General features: G+C 41.6%; 1 protein-coding gene across 17 annotated transcripts in view; it reads left to right on the top strand.

The window, feature by feature from the left end:
• LOC105915432 (C-myc promoter-binding protein) overlaps positions 1 to 19,358 on the top strand; it is a 101,221-nt gene that overhangs the window by 28,176 nt on the left and 53,687 nt on the right. For all 17 annotated transcript variants that reach the window (XM_036135951.1, XM_036135940.1, XM_036135945.1 and 14 more), the window contains exons 3-9: positions 4,969 to 5,215; positions 7,454 to 7,523; positions 11,359 to 11,528; positions 14,077 to 14,369; positions 15,803 to 15,869; positions 16,092 to 16,150; positions 17,114 to 17,258. In XM_036135951.1, the coding sequence (XP_035991844.1) occupies positions 4,969 to 5,215; positions 7,454 to 7,523; positions 11,359 to 11,528; positions 14,077 to 14,369; positions 15,803 to 15,869; positions 16,092 to 16,150; positions 17,114 to 17,258 (1,051 nt within the window). The remainder of the gene's footprint in view (positions 1 to 4,968; positions 5,216 to 7,453; positions 7,524 to 11,358; positions 11,529 to 14,076; positions 14,370 to 15,802; positions 15,870 to 16,091; positions 16,151 to 17,113; positions 17,259 to 19,358) is intronic.

Here is a 19,358-nt window from a genome sequence, read left to right on the forward strand (position 1 = left end):
TAGTTCTGCCTAAAAGCCTCTTGGTTTCCTCGGCTGTTTTCTGTCTGCCTGCAGGCTGTTCCACGCCGGCACTTTGCTGTGAAAGGTAAAGTGAAGCGCTGTTACAGGTGTTTTCCTCAGCAGCAGCAGCTGAATTATGTGAATTCAATACTCCCATCTTCACTAACCCAAGGCAGGTGGCGGTGATGCTAAACGGTCTCGTCCTTCTCACCGACACAGCAGAGTCTAATGCTTATCAGGCGCTGATGCGGCCGCTGTCCACAGACACAATCAGCAGCTTGGCTTTGTGTGCCTGGCGGGGCTAATGGGGAGCTGAAGGGTTTAAATGGGCAGATACAATCATCGTTTACATGCATTTTGACTTGGAGCTGCACAGCGGGTGTTTTGTGACAGTTTGGGTTCATTCATAGGATTTTAATCGCTGCGTCTGCCAAATTCAGATTATAAACTAAGTCTAAGTTGTTTTTATTTAAAAGGAACAACAGAAATATTGCATAAACGCTTCAGCTGTTTGTGAATGCCGATGAATTGTTTCACTCTTTTGTTGTTACAGCGACAAACTTCAATGTGTATTTTATGTGAAAGACCGACGCAACAAGGGGGAAGAAGTGAAAATCTTAAAAGACATAAAAATGAGATGTGTTGTTTTCATTTCATATTTAGCCTCACTTTGTGGGATCTCCTTTCATGAAGCTGGAAGTGCTGCCTGTTTTGCAAAATGGACCAAAAAATAAAATCTGTTTAAATAGGATTTTAGAGCGTCTGTGAACTTGAATTTTCCAGTTTTTCTGCAGGTTCTCATTGGACATTGATCTGGACTTTGACTAGGCCATTAAAATACATGAACACGTTTTGATCTGCACCACTCCATTGTAGCTCAGGCTGTGTTTTTAAGGTCTTCCTTTCCTTTTGGAAGGTGTATCATTTTAGTTTTAATCAAAGTTTTGGTCTTTTCTGATCAGAGAACCTTCTTTCACATGTTTGCTTTTTTTCTGCGTTGCTTTTAGCAGACTGCAGGTCTTCCTTTTGCTTTCCTCCAACAACTGCTTTCTTCTTGCTACTTTTCCATAAAAGCCTGTTTATAGAGCTGCACTATAGTAGGAAAACAGGCATAATGTGGGTGACTGTCGTATTAACGATACAACTTGAACAATTAAATACTAAACAGGTCGACATCCTTCTGCTTTTGGGTTCAGTGTAAATAAACTTGACCACCATGCCACCACTATGTCGCCTTCTACCTCCTTTACTTTGCCAGTAAGACCAATTACAGGGTTTTTGATTGGTAAATTATGCCCTAGCTCTTCAAATATCAGCACTGCCAATGGTTCAGCTATAGATTATTACAATGGCTGGATTCATCTCTATATCGTACCACTCACATCAAAAACCCACAAAGCGACGCTATTAGTAGTCGGGTTAGAAATGAAGCTTCACTCTTTCTGCCAAACACACCCTTGTGAAGATGACTATGCTAATTATGCTTCTGGCCGTTGGTGACATCATCTACCAAATGTCATCAAGCACTGCTCTCAACAAACTAGACACTCTTCATCATTCGACCATCAACTTTGCCTCTAATGCGCCGTTCCGAACCCCCCTACACACCCAGAGACTCCTTTTTATCTTCATGACCATCCTGGCAAAGCCACCCTACTCTCCTTTCAGCGTCTCATTGCCCATATTAAATGTCATACCAGGTCATGTGACCACATCAAGCTCTTCATCCCTTATAGCACCACCGTTTTTGGCTGCAGCTACTTTCCCTCTACAGCCGTAGACGGCTGGAGCACACAAACTACCCTCAAGCTCACAACTTTAACATCCATTGTTACTTTCTGACGTAAACTCCAACAGATTACGTTTGACCGTCGGTCTTGCTAATCGCCCCTGCTCACACGTACTCTCATATAATCGTAAATACCTTCACTCTCTCCCAGACCTCATACAGTCCTCATGTTCTCCAGCTAATGCTAGCTGACCTATTTTTGTTCTTACCCCTTCCCTCACTGCAAAAACAGAACTAAAAATAAGTAAACATTTCTTGTAATTAGTACGTTTGTCCTTGATTTGAGCAGGTAAATACGATTATCTGCCAATAGAATGAGTATTTTGACCCCTAAAACAAGATAATTAGACATCCTGGACTTAAAATAAGATGATGGAGATGAGTTGTTCCTATTTTAAGTGCAACATTCTTATTCCATTGGCAGATAATCTTATTTACCTGCTCAAATTGAGGATAAATGCACTCGTTTCAAGAAAATTTTAGTTATTTTTAGTTGTGTTTTTGCAGTGCTTATATTCTCCCTATAGTTCGCCCTCTTTAATCTTATGTGTTATTATAGACTATATGTGTTTTTTTGGGTACTTTTTCTTTAAGGGCCTCCAGTCCAGATCATGCTGTAAATGAGAGTGGACTCTCAATCCTATAAAAAACTAAAACAAGATGGCTGGAGGGGGAAAAAAAAGAGCAGTTCCTGTAAATGCTTTTCAAACCTTTGTCCTTCTTACACAAGCAGATGTTTTCAGGGGGGGTCTGTTCAAGGTCTCGCTCAGCAAACACAAAGGCGGTTTGAAATTCTGCTGAAATGCCGCGTTTGTCAATAAGAGATGGATGTGTGCTGCTCTGGTCTGATGGCAGGAACTGCATCTTAAAAGGCCGTGTAGCGGCAGCAAAAAGAGGTAATTATGAGCTGCACTTAACAGTTTTCCACTCGAATATCTGTTCTCCGTTTTGCTTTCTCACACTCCCACAAAATCCCTGTGGATTAATCGAGGATGGGTGCATAAATTGGAGAGAAAATGACTGTAATTGTATCCAACCTTTGGTGATTTGTCTGAAAGTTCTCCTTCCTGGGGAAATCATCTTGGTCATTACTGCTTTAACCATTTTGGTTGCATAAAGGCCAAAAAGGATATTTTCCTACACTTTAAAACACTCCTAGGACTGGTTGTACTCGGTGTGCCTGAGTTCAAATATGGACCAATCAGAAGAGACGGTGGGGAGTCAGAGGGTTCATTAGAAAATAAACATGAACATTTTTGTCTTTGAGGACAGTTTCGTACTTTTTGCGCACGTCCAAGTCGATGCCAGCGTCTTCGTCCCAGGGCTAAACCCACAAACAGAACAATGCAAATTTTCCCCGCTCAATAATTATTTACAGCCGTCCAGAACTTGCTGTTAGCTCGGGTTTGAATGCAGATCAAACTCTGTGACTCCTGTGATGTTTGAAATATGCATGCATCAGTGCTGCAGAGCTTTCAGTTCCCCTGCATAATTTGTCACTAATAAACTGAATGTTTTCCATATGGATGAGTTCCTGTTAGTAAGGAAAAATAAGTTTTAGTTTGTCATGCATTCACGGAGGCTGTTTTGTTGTAATCTTTTAAAGTAATCTTGATTTAATCTGTTTTTAAGCTTTAGTTTGAACATTTCCTGCTTCTTTCCCCCCATTCCAGACTTGTCTTTCTTCTTGGCCTTGATGGTATTATGTGCTGGATGTTTTCAAGGCTTTTAGAAAAATTGACAAAAAAAATGCACTAGACTGAAAAAGACTGATGAATAGCCAACCTTTATTTATTTATTTTTTTTATAGATAAAACAATTTGAAATGTAACATTGCTTCATAGAAACCTTTAATTTTTCTGTCATTTGTACCGACAGCAGTTATTCATAGGTCAGTTTTGAGTGCCTGTAAGGAAATATTGGCCCCTTTGTCATTTTTAGTCCAGTTCATTTATTTAAAGACCCAGTGTGTAAGATTTAGTCACATCTAGTCTTGCGCTAAATGAATTACAAACGACTTCGCCGTTTAACGCATAATAACTACTACCGAAGCCGCTGAGTATAATAAATGTCAACATGTCCTCCATGTGTTTGGTACCAAGCTACAACTAAATGGTTTTTGGCACTGTTGCCAAGTCTGCTTATTATAAGCAATGTTGGGCTTGTTTTTTCTAAAGTCGCTTGTAAATTCTGTTAGTCGTGTTTTTCTGGGCTTATTTCTGAACCTGAAGTCGCTTATTTGGGCTCTAAAATAAGCGACTATAAACACGAGTTATAAAGAATCTATTGACTATAGCGCTGCTGCACGACCAAACAACCCGTCTCCACCGAGAGGACAGAGTAATTGATGCTCCACAGTAGAAAGCTGCAACCTCCACATACATATTAAATCTCCGCTTCCTCATGAATTGTCTCCACCTGGTAATAATAGCTGCGCTGATATAGACTCTCATTTTCTCCCAGTTAGTACTTCTTTTTCTTTTCTTGGTTACTTTCTCTTCCCTCTCGCTGGACAAAGACTATGAATGGTCCTCCATTTCAACAGAAAACAGCAAATAGAATGATCTATGGTCATCTTTGCCTGTTTTTTACTCCTCCTCCATCGACTGCACATCTTCAGACAGAAGACAGATCGGGGAAAAGCGTATGGCTGACAAGTTTGTCCCCTTTCAGCTACAGTAATCAAAAAATGGCAACGCAACATGGCGCCTCTCAGTGGATGCACTGCCACCTATGCATTTATAAACTACCAATCCTAAACTATGAGAACGCTTTCATTTTATGATGTGAGGTTATTAGACTTTGGCAGAATATGTATTTATAAAAGCAATACTTGATTTTGCTAATTAAAAGCCAAATTTGTTATGCACCGTCCCTTTAAAGGACATAATTTAGTGATGCATCAACCAATTCCACATAACATGCATTAAAACTGAGAACATCCACCATTTTCTGTCTATAAATGCACCAAGCAAAAATAAAAGCACTGTAATTAAAAAAGGCATTTGGTTTTGCAGCATTTTTATTTAAAAGCATCCTTACGGAGGGGGCTTAATATAAGTGGAGTCTCCACTAAACCCCAATGAGTTGTCTTGACCTAATTGGCTTCTAAAAAAAATATTTTTTAAGTGACCAACCGTAAGTTTTGGTGGCATCACATGTTATTTCGTTCCTTACAGAGTCCTGTATGAGTGGAAGGAGCGACTGAAACAGGGCTGCCACCTCATCCAGACCACGCCCGCCGGTCGGCCCGCCAACATCAGCGGTAACTCCTCCCAGCGGATCTACGTCACCTTCCGCCGAGCGCCCGACACCCAGCCCCACGCCTCCCTGGCCGTCACCGACATCTGCATCATCATCCCCAGCAAGGGGGAAGCGCCCCCCCACACCTTCTGCAAGGTGGAGAAGAACCTCAACAGCAGCATGGTGAGGACGCGCGAGGCTTGCTGTAAAGCTGCTTTTATACTTTGTTTCTCTACTTTTTAATAGAGATTAAACCTAATTTAGTTTAATATGAATCCCAGACTTGGTAAACGTTCTGAGCTGAATACTCAGAATGCTGTAAAAGTCGGTGTAAAATTATACCGCCTTTAATTTAACGAACCCTTTGGGAGCAGAGGACACCAGGGGTCTTCCCAGATGGACACTTTGTGTGGAAAACAGCAGGCTGATGAAAGCCCCCCTGTACCATCACAGACGGCTTCTCAGGGGCTGCTGATAAAAGCACGGAAGGTCTTTTTTTCATTATCTGCAAGCACAAAGCTGAAATACGCAGGTTGCTTTTGTTTTTCTGTCCAGCAGAATCCATTGAGGGTTTCTTTCCTGCACAACACAGTTTCCAGTTACATCCCGAGTGCAGCAGGAAGAACATGTGGTCTTATTGATCTCGGTGGCCACGTCTCTTGTGCTGAATTGCTGGAGGACTTGAAGGTCACATGCAACGCCTCAGCAGCCAAACGCTCTTACATTTAACCCCCGAGTCGTCCATGCAGTCCTTCACTGTCATGCAGCTGCTGGTTTTTTATTCCAACTTCAAATTTGAGCCAGATGTGATCTTAATAATGGTTTTGATTGAGACGATGGTGATTTGTTTGTAAAGTCCTTCATTGCCGTCCCCTTATAGCCTTATGTTTTTATTGCCTCCCAGCTTTTGTTTCATCATCGCAAGTCTCGGCTTTTCTTCTGGTTGGTGCACGAAGGGTCTAAGTTGGTGCTGAATTTGTTTTAATTGAGGTTTTATGTAAAACTATGCAGAGCATAATTCTGACCTGGAAGGATGCCTGGTTTCAAAATGTTTTACAAACCAAAGCCTCTAACAAGATGCTGGCATTAATGTTCAGCTATCCTTTTGCAACTCTGTAGAAACATATTTCCCTGCGATCACAGCTGCAGATCACGATGTTTCTACCTGCTTTGTGGATCTGGAGACTGAACAGTTCAAGCTTAGAGCGTCTGTACACTTTGACTTTCCACAGGTTCTTATTTGGATTTTAGTCTAGACTTTGACTGGAGCAATCTAACACAGGAATATGCTTTGTTCTGCACCATTTATACTCTTTGCTTGGCTTGTGAGCTACAGGCAGCTCACCCTGCTTTGTTTTGGTGGCTTGCCTTGTAGTTTCAGTTCACATCACATGTCATCTCAAAGCACTTTATAAAGTCAGTTCCATCGACTCACGCAGTCAGACTGGTTAATAGTTTTCTGTCTAAGGGAACCCAGCAGGTTGCATCGAGTCTTTGACTTGCAGCTTTCACTCCTGGAGGAGCATGGAGCCACAGTGGACAGTTGCTGACATTGAGTTTGCAGCAATCCCTCATGCTGAGCATGCATGAAGCGACAGTGGGGAAGAAAACCTCCAGCAGAACCAGAACCAGGCACAGTGTGAACGCTCATCTGCCTCGACCCACTGGAGCTTAGAGAAGACAGAGCAGAGACACAGAAAGCACAGAAGCTCACATTGACCCAGGAGAACTTTCTATGTGAGAGAAAAGTAAAAGGATAACAGCAGTGGATGGCTTTATCTAGGAGAGAAACACAGTCCATCAGATACACAATGGTAATTCCACCAGCTGGCGTGACACTTAAAAAAATAGAATCGTTAATATTCAAACTAAATGTGAGAAATGAGGTAAATTTAGTTTGAAAGGGTAAAGGGTTGGCTGTGTTTCATATTTCGTTTCCAGTGGGGATAGCCTCAGAGAAGCCATACCCTCAGCAGCCTTTCTTCCAGGGAGGTCCTGTGTTTAGCTCTTTCCCTCGTCCAATCCGTTCTGACAAGCTTCCCAGAGCCTGTTAAAGACGAGCATCCTGCAGCATGATGGAGCCACCACCTTGCTTCACTGTAGGGATGATGTGCAGTGTGGCTCATGGCATGAGGACAGCAGTGGAGGGAGAGAAGCACAAAGGCAGCTTAGGTCAGCAATTACTGGTCAAGAAACATGTAGTCTAAGGGGAAAAAAGATAAAGATAGCATGATGATAAAGGTATGTATGAAGGATGAGAGACAAGAGGATTGAGCCGAATAAACATTTAAGAGTAACTCTTATCAAGACGTTTCATGTGCAAATTGCTTAATATTTACATTTTTTCCAGCTTAGCTTAGAAATGTTCCCAATTGTCCACAATCAGTGTGCTGACTGCTCCTGTTCTGCTGCTGTTTGCAGTGGGGCTCCTCTGTGTACCTGTGTTACAAGAAGTCTGTGGCCAAAACCAACGTGATCGCCTACAAAGCAGGTGAGCCTTCCTGGTCCAGGTGTGCCAAGTAAGCTACTAACGACTGACATTAAAAAAAAAAAACTGTTTGTTTCCACCTTTGGGCCGGACCCTCTGTGCGGGTGTGAGAAAAGATTTAGGCAAACGCTGGTCTGGACCGGACAACCGGGACCGAGACCAACTTTTGATTGGTCCGTCTCCAAACAAACGCTGGTGTGAATATGAAACGGCCTCGATCCGACCAAACTGCAGAAAACTGTTTTTTCTTTTTGGTCTTAACAAGCCACCATAGCAGTGAACGTAGTACTTAAATCATACCTGTTGCCAGCATGCTGCGGGATGCTGCGGGACTCCTTCGGCTTCCAGCACCCATTGCCCGAGGCTGTTCCAAAATTAGCAATAAAAAGTCCCAAAACATGTGTTGAATGAGCTGCTTTTAACACTCACACGGGTTTACCAGCTGTAATAACAGCACAATCATGCAGAACAGAGGTGGTGCAGGATTTTCAGAATAGTTTTCCTCCATCTCCGGTTCTGTGCTACGTCCTAGTCCTTTCTGTCCAATGGGAGCAACGATCGTCACTCAGGTGGCTCCGTTATAAGTTATAGTTCACTTGCAAAAAGTACAATGTGAAGGCAAACTGCACCAAGCTAAAAAAATAAAATAAAATAACGTCCATGTACCTCCGTTACATTACAGTTCACTTGCAAAAACTACAATGTGAAAGCAAATTGCCCTAAACTAAAAAAAAAATTATCTAATTCTATTACGTCCACTGTTGGTGCGGACCAAACAAGTGGACCAAAGGACTTTCCTGGTGTGAATACAGCCTATGTGTGAGTGTTGTTTTAAATCACTACTATCCCCTCCTGGATACACCTGAATCAAATGGCTGAATTCCCTCATCTCTGCAGAGGAGCCATTTATTTAATTCAGGTGTGTTGATGCAGGGTTGCGTCTAAGAGCTGCAGGATGCTGGCTCTCGCAGACTGGACTGGACACGCCTGTTTTCGATACATGCCAGTGCAGACGTCCAGTTTTATTGAAGGTTTATTGTAATAAATGTTTCTAGCATGCAGTAGTTTCTGCGTGCACGGCGCCTGCAGAGTGCACTGGCTGCATCGGGGCATTTCTCTCCATCCTTCCTAACAGGTTGAGGCTTGTTGAAGCATGTAGGCTTGAAAGCTGAGCGATAAGATAAGCTCCTGGTGTCAGTATTTTTGGATGCTTTAAATCATTACCATATTTGTCATGGTGACATTATAATTTTTGTTTTACATGAAACATCACTGTCAGTCAGACACTAGCATTAGCATTTTATTCCTGGCTACACTGACTGATGCCTGAATTCTGCTTTATTTGCCTCATCTTCAGATCCACTGGCTGACGTCTTGGTGAATGCGCAGGAGACTGACTGATTTCTATCTGAGTCTCACAAACACTGCGGATGAGTCAGTGCTCAGAAATGCTGAACATTTCAACAGCTTCTGACTGCATGACTCCACAAAAACATACTTATAAATAAATACTTATAAGTAAATTCATAGACAGGTTGTTGACGTTAGCATCTTGAGTGTGTGGAGCACCGTATATAAATTTAACACGGAGTTGATGTCCAGTCCTGATTCTGTGGTTTGATTAGGTTATCTAGCCTCTGTAGCACATTAACCTTCACAGCAAGGCAAGGCAAGGCGGGTTTATCTATAAAGCGTCTTTCATTAACTTTCATTAACTAGATCATACAGAGTGGATGGGTGGCAATTAAAGAGCAACATAGATGCATTTCCCAGCGTCATTCGTCCATCCATCCACCCATCCATCCATCCATCCATCCATCCATCCATCCATCCATCCATCCATCCATCCATCCATCCATCCATCCAGCCAGCCAGCCAGCCTTAAATCCATCCATCCAGCCTTAAATCCATCCATCCAGCCTTAAATCCATCCACCCATCCATCCATCCATCCAGCCAGCCAGCCAGCCTTAAATCCATCCATCCATCCATCCATCCATCCATCCATCCATCCATCCATCCATCCATCCATCCATCCATCCAGCCATCCATCCATCCATCCAGCCAGCCAGCCAGCCATTTTCTTATACCCATCCATCCATCCGTCCGTCCTTCCATCATCCAGTCATCTGTCCATCCGTCCAGCCGTTTGCCCATGTCCATTCATCCATCCTCATCCTTCCAACTATCCCTCCATCGAGTTATCCATCCATCCACTCTTAAATCAGTTCATCCAACAAACCTATTCATCCATCCGTCCGTCCATCCATCCATCCAACCAACCATCCATTCATCCAACCTTCAATCCATCCATTTGCTTATATCAATCCATCCGTCTCATCAGCATTATCCATCCATTCATCTGTCCATTCATCCCCATCATCTATCTATCCATCCATCCATCCATCCATCCATCCATCTGCCCATGTCCATTCATCCATCCTCATCCTTCCAACTATCCCTCCATCGAGTTATCCATCCATCCACTTGTACATCAGTTCGTCCAACATACCCATCCATCCATCCATCCATCCATCCATCCATCCATCCATCCATCCATCCATCCATCCATCCATCCATCCATCCATCCATCCATTTGCCCATGCTCGTCCATCCATCATTTCGTCCGTCCATCCAGCCATGCATCCAACCATCCGTTCATCCAACCTTCAATCCATCCATTTGCTTATATCCGCCTATCCGTCCCCATCCATCCATCCATCCATCCATCCATCCATCCATCCATCCATCCATCCATCCATCCATCCATCCATCCAGGCGTTTGCCCATGTCCATTCATCCATCCCCCATCCATCTATCCTTACATCTGCTCATACATCAGTTCATCCAACAAACCTATCCATCCATCCATGCTTCCATCCATCCATCATTCCGTTCGTTCATCCAGCCTTCAATCCATCCATTTACTTATATCATCCCTCCTTCTAATCAGCATCATCCGTCAATCCATCTATCTGTCCATTCGTCTGTCCAGCCGTTTGCCCATGTCCATCCATCTATCCATCCATCTATCCTTCCATCTATCCGTCAATCGAGTCATCCATCCGTCCAACCATCAATTCATCCATTTGCTTATATCCATCCATCTGTCCGTCTCTTTATCTATCTGATCGTCCAACCAGTCAGTTTTTAGTTTGTTTGTTTCCAAACTAGTTTATGTTTAAAAAGTTGGTTTCATTCTGGTCTGAACTCTGGAAGGTTGAGTCTAAAGATTACAAAAGTTTTACTTAGGAAAAATAACTTGGAGTGCTGTGTTTTAGTATCAAACTGGCAGCGATAAAAACATTTATTTGTGTCTGGAGGAGGAATTTAAGGCAAACATTTTAAGCATGCGCTATAGGAAAGCCTTTTAAAATCAGCTTTTATTTGACCCATAAAAATAACACCCAGTGTAACCTCAGAATCTGACAGTATTGTTCCCGAAGCCATGATGTTTCATGCTTTCATTTTTTTCATGGTTATGTCTTTGAAGGAACAGACATTTGAATAAAACTGTGGCAGTGGCATTGTTTGATGTAAGTACATGAGCCAAAGTTTGCTGCAGCTCAGTGTTTAAAAAGCTCAGAAAATGAACTCACCGTTTCATTATTTCTGTCCTGCTGACAAAGACTAATTGGTCAGGAGCCTAATTACAAAGCACTGATTGATTGTTACAGAGCCGAGGGGTTGTGCACTTGATTTAATGAGGCACATTATAATGACTATTAATGTTGCTATTGGAGAAGTAAATTTACATCCACAAGAAGTTTTGATTCGTTCTCCCAGACAGTAGTTTACCTCACGGCTCATTTGCTTTTTTTCCTCCGTTATCCTATAAGGTTTATTCAGCAGATATCCAGAGGAGGACTACGAGTCATTCCCACTGCCGGAGTCGGTCCCCCTCTTCTGCCTTCCCATGGGGGCCACAATCGAGTGCTGGCCAGCAAACACGAAGTACGCCCTCCCAGTCTTTTCCACCTTTGTCCTGACCGGAGCCTCTGGAGAAAAGGTAAGATGGTCGCATTGCATGAGCTTTCAGCTTTCATTTTTTACTGACAAACATCTGGAGAGCAGTGTAAAAACATAAATAAACTGATGACAGGAAGACTGTAACTGTCACACATGCAGCTGGTGTGCCTGCAGACTAAACACGCCATGGTGAGGCACAAAAAAAACCAACACAGTGCACTGCATCCCACAGGGAAAAACTGGGTCAAGCATGCTGCAGTAGTGTGGTAAAACCTATGCAAACGTATGTCAAACTCTGCCTTTTGGAGCAAAGAAACCAAAACAATTCTCTTGCAACAGACTCTTTTTCACTGTTCCTGTTGATTTTTTGTTTTGTTCTTCCTGTGCAACTTTTTCGGTTTAAATCCTTTATCCTATAAAGATAAACCTGACATTGACAACAAAATAAAGATCCCGCAAATAAAAAACTTAATCTGAATTTAATTTGGAATAATCCATTCCAGGTTTTTACATATAAAAGGATTGCAGATTTTTTTTTCCTTAGGCGGAATAACTCCTCGACTGTTTGTTGAGTTGAAAGCCAACGTCAGCATTTGGTTCATTTGATAAAATGTGCAACATGCAGCAAAAAAATCTATTTGATCAATTTGTTTTATTTATTTTAAACAAACAGTTGGAAACGTCTGGAAAGGAAAATTTGCAGGAACGCTTTCCCAAACATAAACTCTGCGCCGTTGCTCTGGTTCTCAGTTTGTGAAGAGGTCCTGCTGGGACGGGACCAGAGTTGACCCGTATCGCTGAACCCGGAGGTGAAACACAATCGTGATGAAAACAAATAACCTCCAGAGTGCAGCGATTGTTGAGCGGTGTCGAAGTTCAGATGGTGTCGATCCCTGCTGCGGAGTCGAGGTTCTGTGTGCACACGTGTGTGTTTTATGTTTGGAGAAAGGTTGGAGGTGCTGCTGTGACACATGCTGGAGGGTACGTGGGTAGAGTTGCTGTGTTTGCTGACTCGTCTTTTACTGCTCCAGGTCTGAGTGCAGCTCAGCAGGACTCTGGGGGAAAAAAAGAGATAAATAGTCCACATATGAAACTGAGTCAACCTTTATAACAAATCTAGATCAATTATCTGGAAGAAGGACAAATCAAAAACAACTAATGTGGAGCCCCTTAAAATCTTATTGGCACCCCAGTTGTTAAAATCTTGGACAATCTCCTTTCGCCAATAGGACGGCACATAATCTATAACATTTCACTGGTGTCCTCAGTTATTCAATTCAAACTTCACACTTTCATACTTTTTAAATCCCTATGGGAAATTAAAGGTTGTACCTCATATTATGCAGGTTTCTTAGGAGTTGTTGTCAATGCTGATGGCTGAGGATCTTCTGTAGTGGTCTGTCTTACTTAGCATCTGACTGAAGACAGTCTGTTGTTGAATGGCAGTCTAACAGTTGTAACGTAACATGTCCAGGCTGTGGAGGCAATGCTTCACAGCAACATGTCCTGGATGACACCATCTGTTGTCCTCAAGCACAGCCAATCCACCTCCTTTGCTTTTGCTGCTCCCCCTTCAAAACTCTGTCAGCTCAAGCGGTCAGAAAGCCTTGCAGAGTGATGCTGGAGTTCTGGATATGATCCTGCAGGCATGTCTCAGTGAAACACATAATACTGCATCCCAGATGCTCTGGCTGGGTCGTCGTTGGGGCTTTGAGTTCATCCAACATGTTTTCCAATGATCTGACCTTACTCATCATAACTTATGGAAGAGATGGTTTGAACTTCCGTCTTCCCGCTGTCTACTTGGCTCCTGCTCTGTATCCACGGTGCCTCTATTTCAATTGATGGGGATTTGGGGCTGTAGTTCAGGTATTATGTGAGCTTTTGAGACGTTAATCAGCTCCTCCTGGCTGTAGAAAACCACCGTATTGCTATATTTACACACCATAACAAATTACCAAAAGATTAAAAAAGTGTCAGCAAAAGCATCAAAGACTGGGCGGAATAATAAAATATTTGAAAAAGAATATATCGGAACAATAGTAACAGAGCTACTCCAACTTGCTGCCACCTTGTGGGGCGCAACTCTGCAAAGGGCAGAATTAGAACAATTAAAGATACACTACAATAGACAGTAAAAAACAATATAAAAAGTACAAAAATTACTAATAAAAAACTAATAACAGATGTAAATGCATCTGATTTCTTTTTCTTGCCATATATAGAATAGACTCAAAAATATTTAAAAACTTCAGATATGTTAAATTTGTCACCCATAATCAAGAATTGGACAGTTTCCTGTGAAAGCGTCTGCATGATGAGGAGGTTAAATGGTTCTTGGCAGAATCCTGTTTTTGGAGTTAGGGTCACATCCCGTTATCAGCTGATAGCTGATTGGCTAAACTTTCAGCTGATTAAACCTGACGCACAGTCATTTTTAAACAGTTGCAGTGTGTCTTTACTCTCATAAGTCACAATCATAAAAAAAAAAAATACAGAATTTGGACTTCTTTATCAGATTTTTGCCTGTTGTTGTGAGCAGCTCCGTGGAAGGATAGATGTGATTTAACTCCCTTCTCTTGTTCCAGGTCTACGGCGCCGCCATCCAGTTTTATGAGCCATACCCACAGGAGTGCCTGACTGATCAGCAGCTCTCCCAGTTGGGTCTCTTGAGCCCAGAACAATGCAATTCATCTCTATCCAGTCCTGAAGCTGATGCCACCAACAGTACTGCAAACAGCGTCACTAACCCCAGCTCAGTCTACACCAACAAGTGCATCTGCCTCCTCTCCCATTGGCCCTTCTTCGACGCTTTCCGCAAGTTCCTCACATTCCTCTATCGATACTCCATCTCCGGCCCGCATGCGCTGCCCATTGAGAAGTGAGTCTTGTTGGCTTTGTCGTGATTTAAAAACAAGCTATGACCATGCGATGAGCATTTTGTTAAAAAGGCAACAGGTCGCAACTCTTTTCATTCATGTGTTGTCAAAACAACATATGTCATATTTAGCAATCCACAGGACAAACCGGTTCATTTCACGTTCTATCAAATTTAGTTCAGTCAAATCCAGTTTGTTTTATGCAGTCAAATCAAAAAGTCTGGATGCCAACTGGTAAAAGGTTGCCTTTCTACTAGTGTTGCACCGATACCGATACCGATCCAGCACTAAAATGGTGGTATCGGTATCGGCGAGTACCAACAAATAAGCACCGATATCATGTTGATGTTTGTATGTCACTTGAACGCAGCCTTTTCTCTCCTGACCAGAATTATACATGTTATATAAGTTCATGAAAGTTGCACTATTTTGGCATTTGAGAGCCAAAACTCAGGGTTTAAAAGAGATTATTCAATTATTAATGTAATTTTACTATCTTACTGTTGCACTACTAATATACATGTTATAATTTCACAAATGTTGCACTATATTGGCATTTGAGAGCCAAAAGTTTATTCAACTATTGTCACCCATTCCAGGTAGGCAATACAAAATTCTACTACACTAAGTAGTATGCAGTTCTTCATATATATACACACACACATCAGTTTCAAACAGATGGTATCGGGTATCGGTATCGGGGTCAAAAAATGACATTGGCGCAACACTATTTCTACGGTAGCCTGCCTGATTGCATCAAGTTGTTGACTTTAAAGCTTTGAAGCATTGGTCTAGCTGCACTTTCTATGGGAACGAAAAACAAGAAGCATACAAATGTTTAGTGGTAACTATGGTTCTGTAAGAGGTGCCATCCTAGAAAGAGACAGAGCTGAGCCAGGAGTACTTTCTATGGGAAAGATAAACAAGAAGAGTAGGAACCATGCTTGTGTAATGGGCTCCTCTCAAGAAAGAGAGACCACTGGGCCAGGAGTACTGTCTGTGCAAAAGGGCAACAAAGAGACTATGCAGCAGGGTCAGGATTACTTTTAATTTGAAGAAAATAAGAAAACGATCTCTAAAAATTGTTGTCTAAAAATTGATTTAATGTCAGATGGTGAGGGTAAAAACTATTGTGTTTTTGTTATTATATGTAACTGGTTTTAACTGTATTTAGATGCAGCTCCGTCATTGGATTTGTCCAGGAAGGAGGCAAAAGTAAACATAGGAGCACTGAGTTAGGAGTACTTTCTATTGAATAACAAAAGGATCACCTCAGTTTGAAACAGCTGAAAAGTATATTTTTTTCCCCACTGAAATTCTGCTGCTCTGGTAACGTTAAACAGCCTTTCTGTGTTTCACTGCTGCAGAAAAAAGCCATTATTCTTCCACCCACTGCTGTTATTTCTGGCCTCACGTCTCCTGTTCTTCTTTCCAGGCACATCTCTCACTTTATGCACAAAGTTCCCTTCCCTTCCTCCCAGAGGCCTCGCATCTTGGTGCAGGTAGGCGCTTTAATTGCAGGAGCGCACACTGTGCATGTGACGCTTTAGTTAATCACTGCACAGAGGAAAATGGTGAAAGACGGTTTCTTGATTCGCCTGCAGGGCGTCAGGTTGTAGTCGGGTCCTCCGCTATATATAGATGAATATTTAAAGGATTCATTGCAGGAGTTTTTTGCTTGGTTGGTTTAAATTTTAATCTGACTTTCCTGCTTTCTTCTCTAGCTCTCTCCTCATGACAGCCTGATGTTGAGCCAGCCAGTGAGTTCTCCGTTACCGCTCAGGTGAGCGCAGCTGCTTTTACACCTTTATATACCAACCTAAACCCTCCTCTCAGACATCAGCTGCAACACATCGACCCTACACCTTTTTAATGGCCACTTGGGCAAAAGTGCGCTATTGATTTATTTTTCCATTTTATTCTAGATTTAGGATCTTTCTTGTTGATCGCTCCAGTTGCTGAAATAGTTTGCTGGGGTTCAAACAGATTAACAGAAATCTGTCAACTCCGCGTCTTCAATCGTTTGAAGTTTTGTTGAGTTTATTTGTGCCACTTACACCCATTAAGCCCAAAGCAATTTGTTTTAGAGGCACTTTCGTCCTAATTTTCACAGCAACAACTCCCCGTTATTGCATTTCTCTGAGCTTTTCAAACTGTGGCCATTGCAAGTTGAAAGCGTTGCTGTTTTGCCTTCTCTGTTTTTTTTTTTTTTAGCATTTATTTTCATTAGAGATGCACTGGTTAGGCTTTTTTAGACTGATACCGATTTCCAGTTTTCTTTAACATCTGAGATGCTGTTTCTGATTTTGACCGGTAGATATTTTTTTCTTTTCTTCTTCTACATCAATGGAGGTATATTTTTCATATTTCTAAATGTTTTTCCTGCCGATATCCAATCAGAACCAATCAAGGGGAAAATTGGAGTCAATCTTTGCCTGATTGAGTAGAGCATCTTTAATTATTGTAAGCTGCAAAAGTTAGCCTGAGTATTTTTTACATTATTATTGGAGTTTATTTATTTCCTCTTTAGTTTGCACTGATTATTTGATTATTTCTGGTCCTGTTTGTTCAACAGTTGCAATAAACTTGCTGCAGTCACTTAACCCTTCACATAAAATGTATTATAACTACACTAATAATTTTAGAACCTAAACAATGTTCAAGAAGAAGAGAAGCTAACAGGATGTCCTTGTCTCTCCGTTTTTCTGTAATCTAATTTGTTGCTTTTATGTTTTGTCTTCCTCAGCGGAGGAAGGTTTTCCACTCTGCTTCACAACCTCGGTCCTGAGAACGCCGTCACCTTACTGGTGTTCGCTGTGACCGAACATAAAATCCTGGTCCATTCGTTACGGCCGGCGGTGCTGACCAGTGTCACAGAGGCCTTGGTGTCTGTAAGTCTCTGTGTTCGTGCCGCAGTCCTACCGGAGGAGCTCTGTAGTGTGATTGGTTACGTAACCTACAGTGCCTCACAAAATTAAATCTCTTAAGCTTTTCCACATTTTGTCACATTACGATCACAAGTTTTAATGCTTTTTATTTGGATTTTATGTGGAGGACCATCAGAAATAGAATTTTACTGTTGAAGATCTTTAAAATGTCCCCATTAGTCTGGTGCCTCTAAATTAAATCACCTGAATAGTAAAAAGAGTCCACCTGAGTATAATTTAATCTCAGCATAAAATCTTTGAATTCCTGTCAAGGTTTATTTTTTTAATATATAATTTTAGTTGAACAAGTAGCATCCTGGAGACCAAGAAAGCAAGCGGAGAGATTCATGAAAAGGTTGTGGTGACGATTAAACGAAACATCTCCCAGAACAATGTTCCCTCCATCATCAGGAAATAGCCTTGGGTGGTGGCAGCATCATGCTGCGGGGATGCAGGGGAAGAGAAGCTGTTCAGAGATTCACCATCAGGATGAGAATCAGGACGACCCTAAAGATGCAGCTGCTGGAGCTACAGTAGAAAGGTTTAATGTCAAAGTCAGGTTATTGATAAAGGACGTTTAAAGCCACACCTTTTGGACCAAAGTGCTCTACAGCAATGTGAAGAAAACCACCAAAACGTATATGGAGAAAAAAGTCTAAATTAAATCTGTTTACAACGTGTCATCTCAAAGCACTACAGAATTATTAAAGATATATAGCAAAGTTGTATATATATTAAAAAGACAAAAAACAATTTGATCATGATAAAATAAGGTTATATACACCAAGCCTCCATCTTGATAATGTTTTGATGGTCCTTTTGTTAAGGCTAGATAGAATCCAGCACCAGGTGCGATGAGCAGATAAGCAGACATGGCGCCATCTAGTGAAAGTATTGCAGAACTGTTAAAATGCCGGTTTGGTTAATTTAATAAATCAAAATTAAATAATGCCGGACCGAGCCTGACCCTCTGCAATGCCTCGTAAGTAAAGCGGCAGCTCAGCCGTTATTAATTAAATAAACCAATCTACAGCAGCTTTAAGGGCCTCATATCAGAACATTTACTCCCTTCAGTCAACTCTTCGTCACATCTGAGCCTCGGCAGGTTTAGCGTCCGCTTCAATGAACACCAACGTTCAGACTGTTTTTCCCTCTTGGAATCATATATATATTTTTTTTACATTTTTTTTTTCCCACTGGATCTTGGACCTTCATCGTTTCTCCTGGAGATGCTAATAGCCGTTAGCCGCTTCCTTGTCTTAACCACTGCTGTGCATGAGCAATACATTCTTCTGTTAAAATCATAAATAAACATGAGACACTTTATTTACTAATTTACAAATTGAGCAGAAACAAAGCATAAAACACCAAAATAACAACTAATATGCTAGCAGGACCTGATGATCTTTCATAAAATCTTTGCATGCAACCAGAGTGAGCTGCCGAAGTATAAATTTACAAAAAGTTAAATAAAGTGGCAATGCACCTTTTTAAAACACGGTCAAACATACCAGTCAGGTAATTATAAACAAACCACAGGAAGACCAGGATTATGGAATTATACTAGCGCTAAAAGCCAAGTACAGATTTTTAAAACCTTCCAACATATTTAAGCATCCCTTAGCATGATTCTGCCACCACCTTGTTTTACTGTGTTTTTTTTTGTTCCATTTCTGATGTTGCTGCGAGGTTTTCGTGTTTTTCAAGTTTAAATTTATTGGACCATCACACACCGTTCCACCAGGACTAGATCTTTTGTTTTAAAGAAAGTGATTAGAGAGCTGAACCTTATTTATCAGCTTCTCCAAAACTGAGGAGAGGTGTGAACCGAAGAAGTCTGAATGCTGAAAATGAGTTAAACTCCTGCTTCAGTTAGGTTTTAGTCTAAGGGCGTGCACTCTGGTCACTGCAGATGTTTTTATTCGTCACATTTTTTCACTCCAACTGATTTGTCTGTGTTTTAGCTTTAAACGTAAAAAAGTCTCCATTCATTCACTAAATCCTGGCTTTAAAACAGTGTTTTACTTTTTCCATCCACTGTAAAATACACTGATGGTTCAAAGC

This window comes from Fundulus heteroclitus, chromosome 4 (genome assembly GCF_011125445.2).
Source record: "Fundulus heteroclitus isolate FHET01 chromosome 4, MU-UCD_Fhet_4.1, whole genome shotgun sequence".
Lineage (NCBI taxonomy): Eukaryota > Metazoa > Chordata > Actinopteri > Cyprinodontiformes > Fundulidae > Fundulus > Fundulus heteroclitus.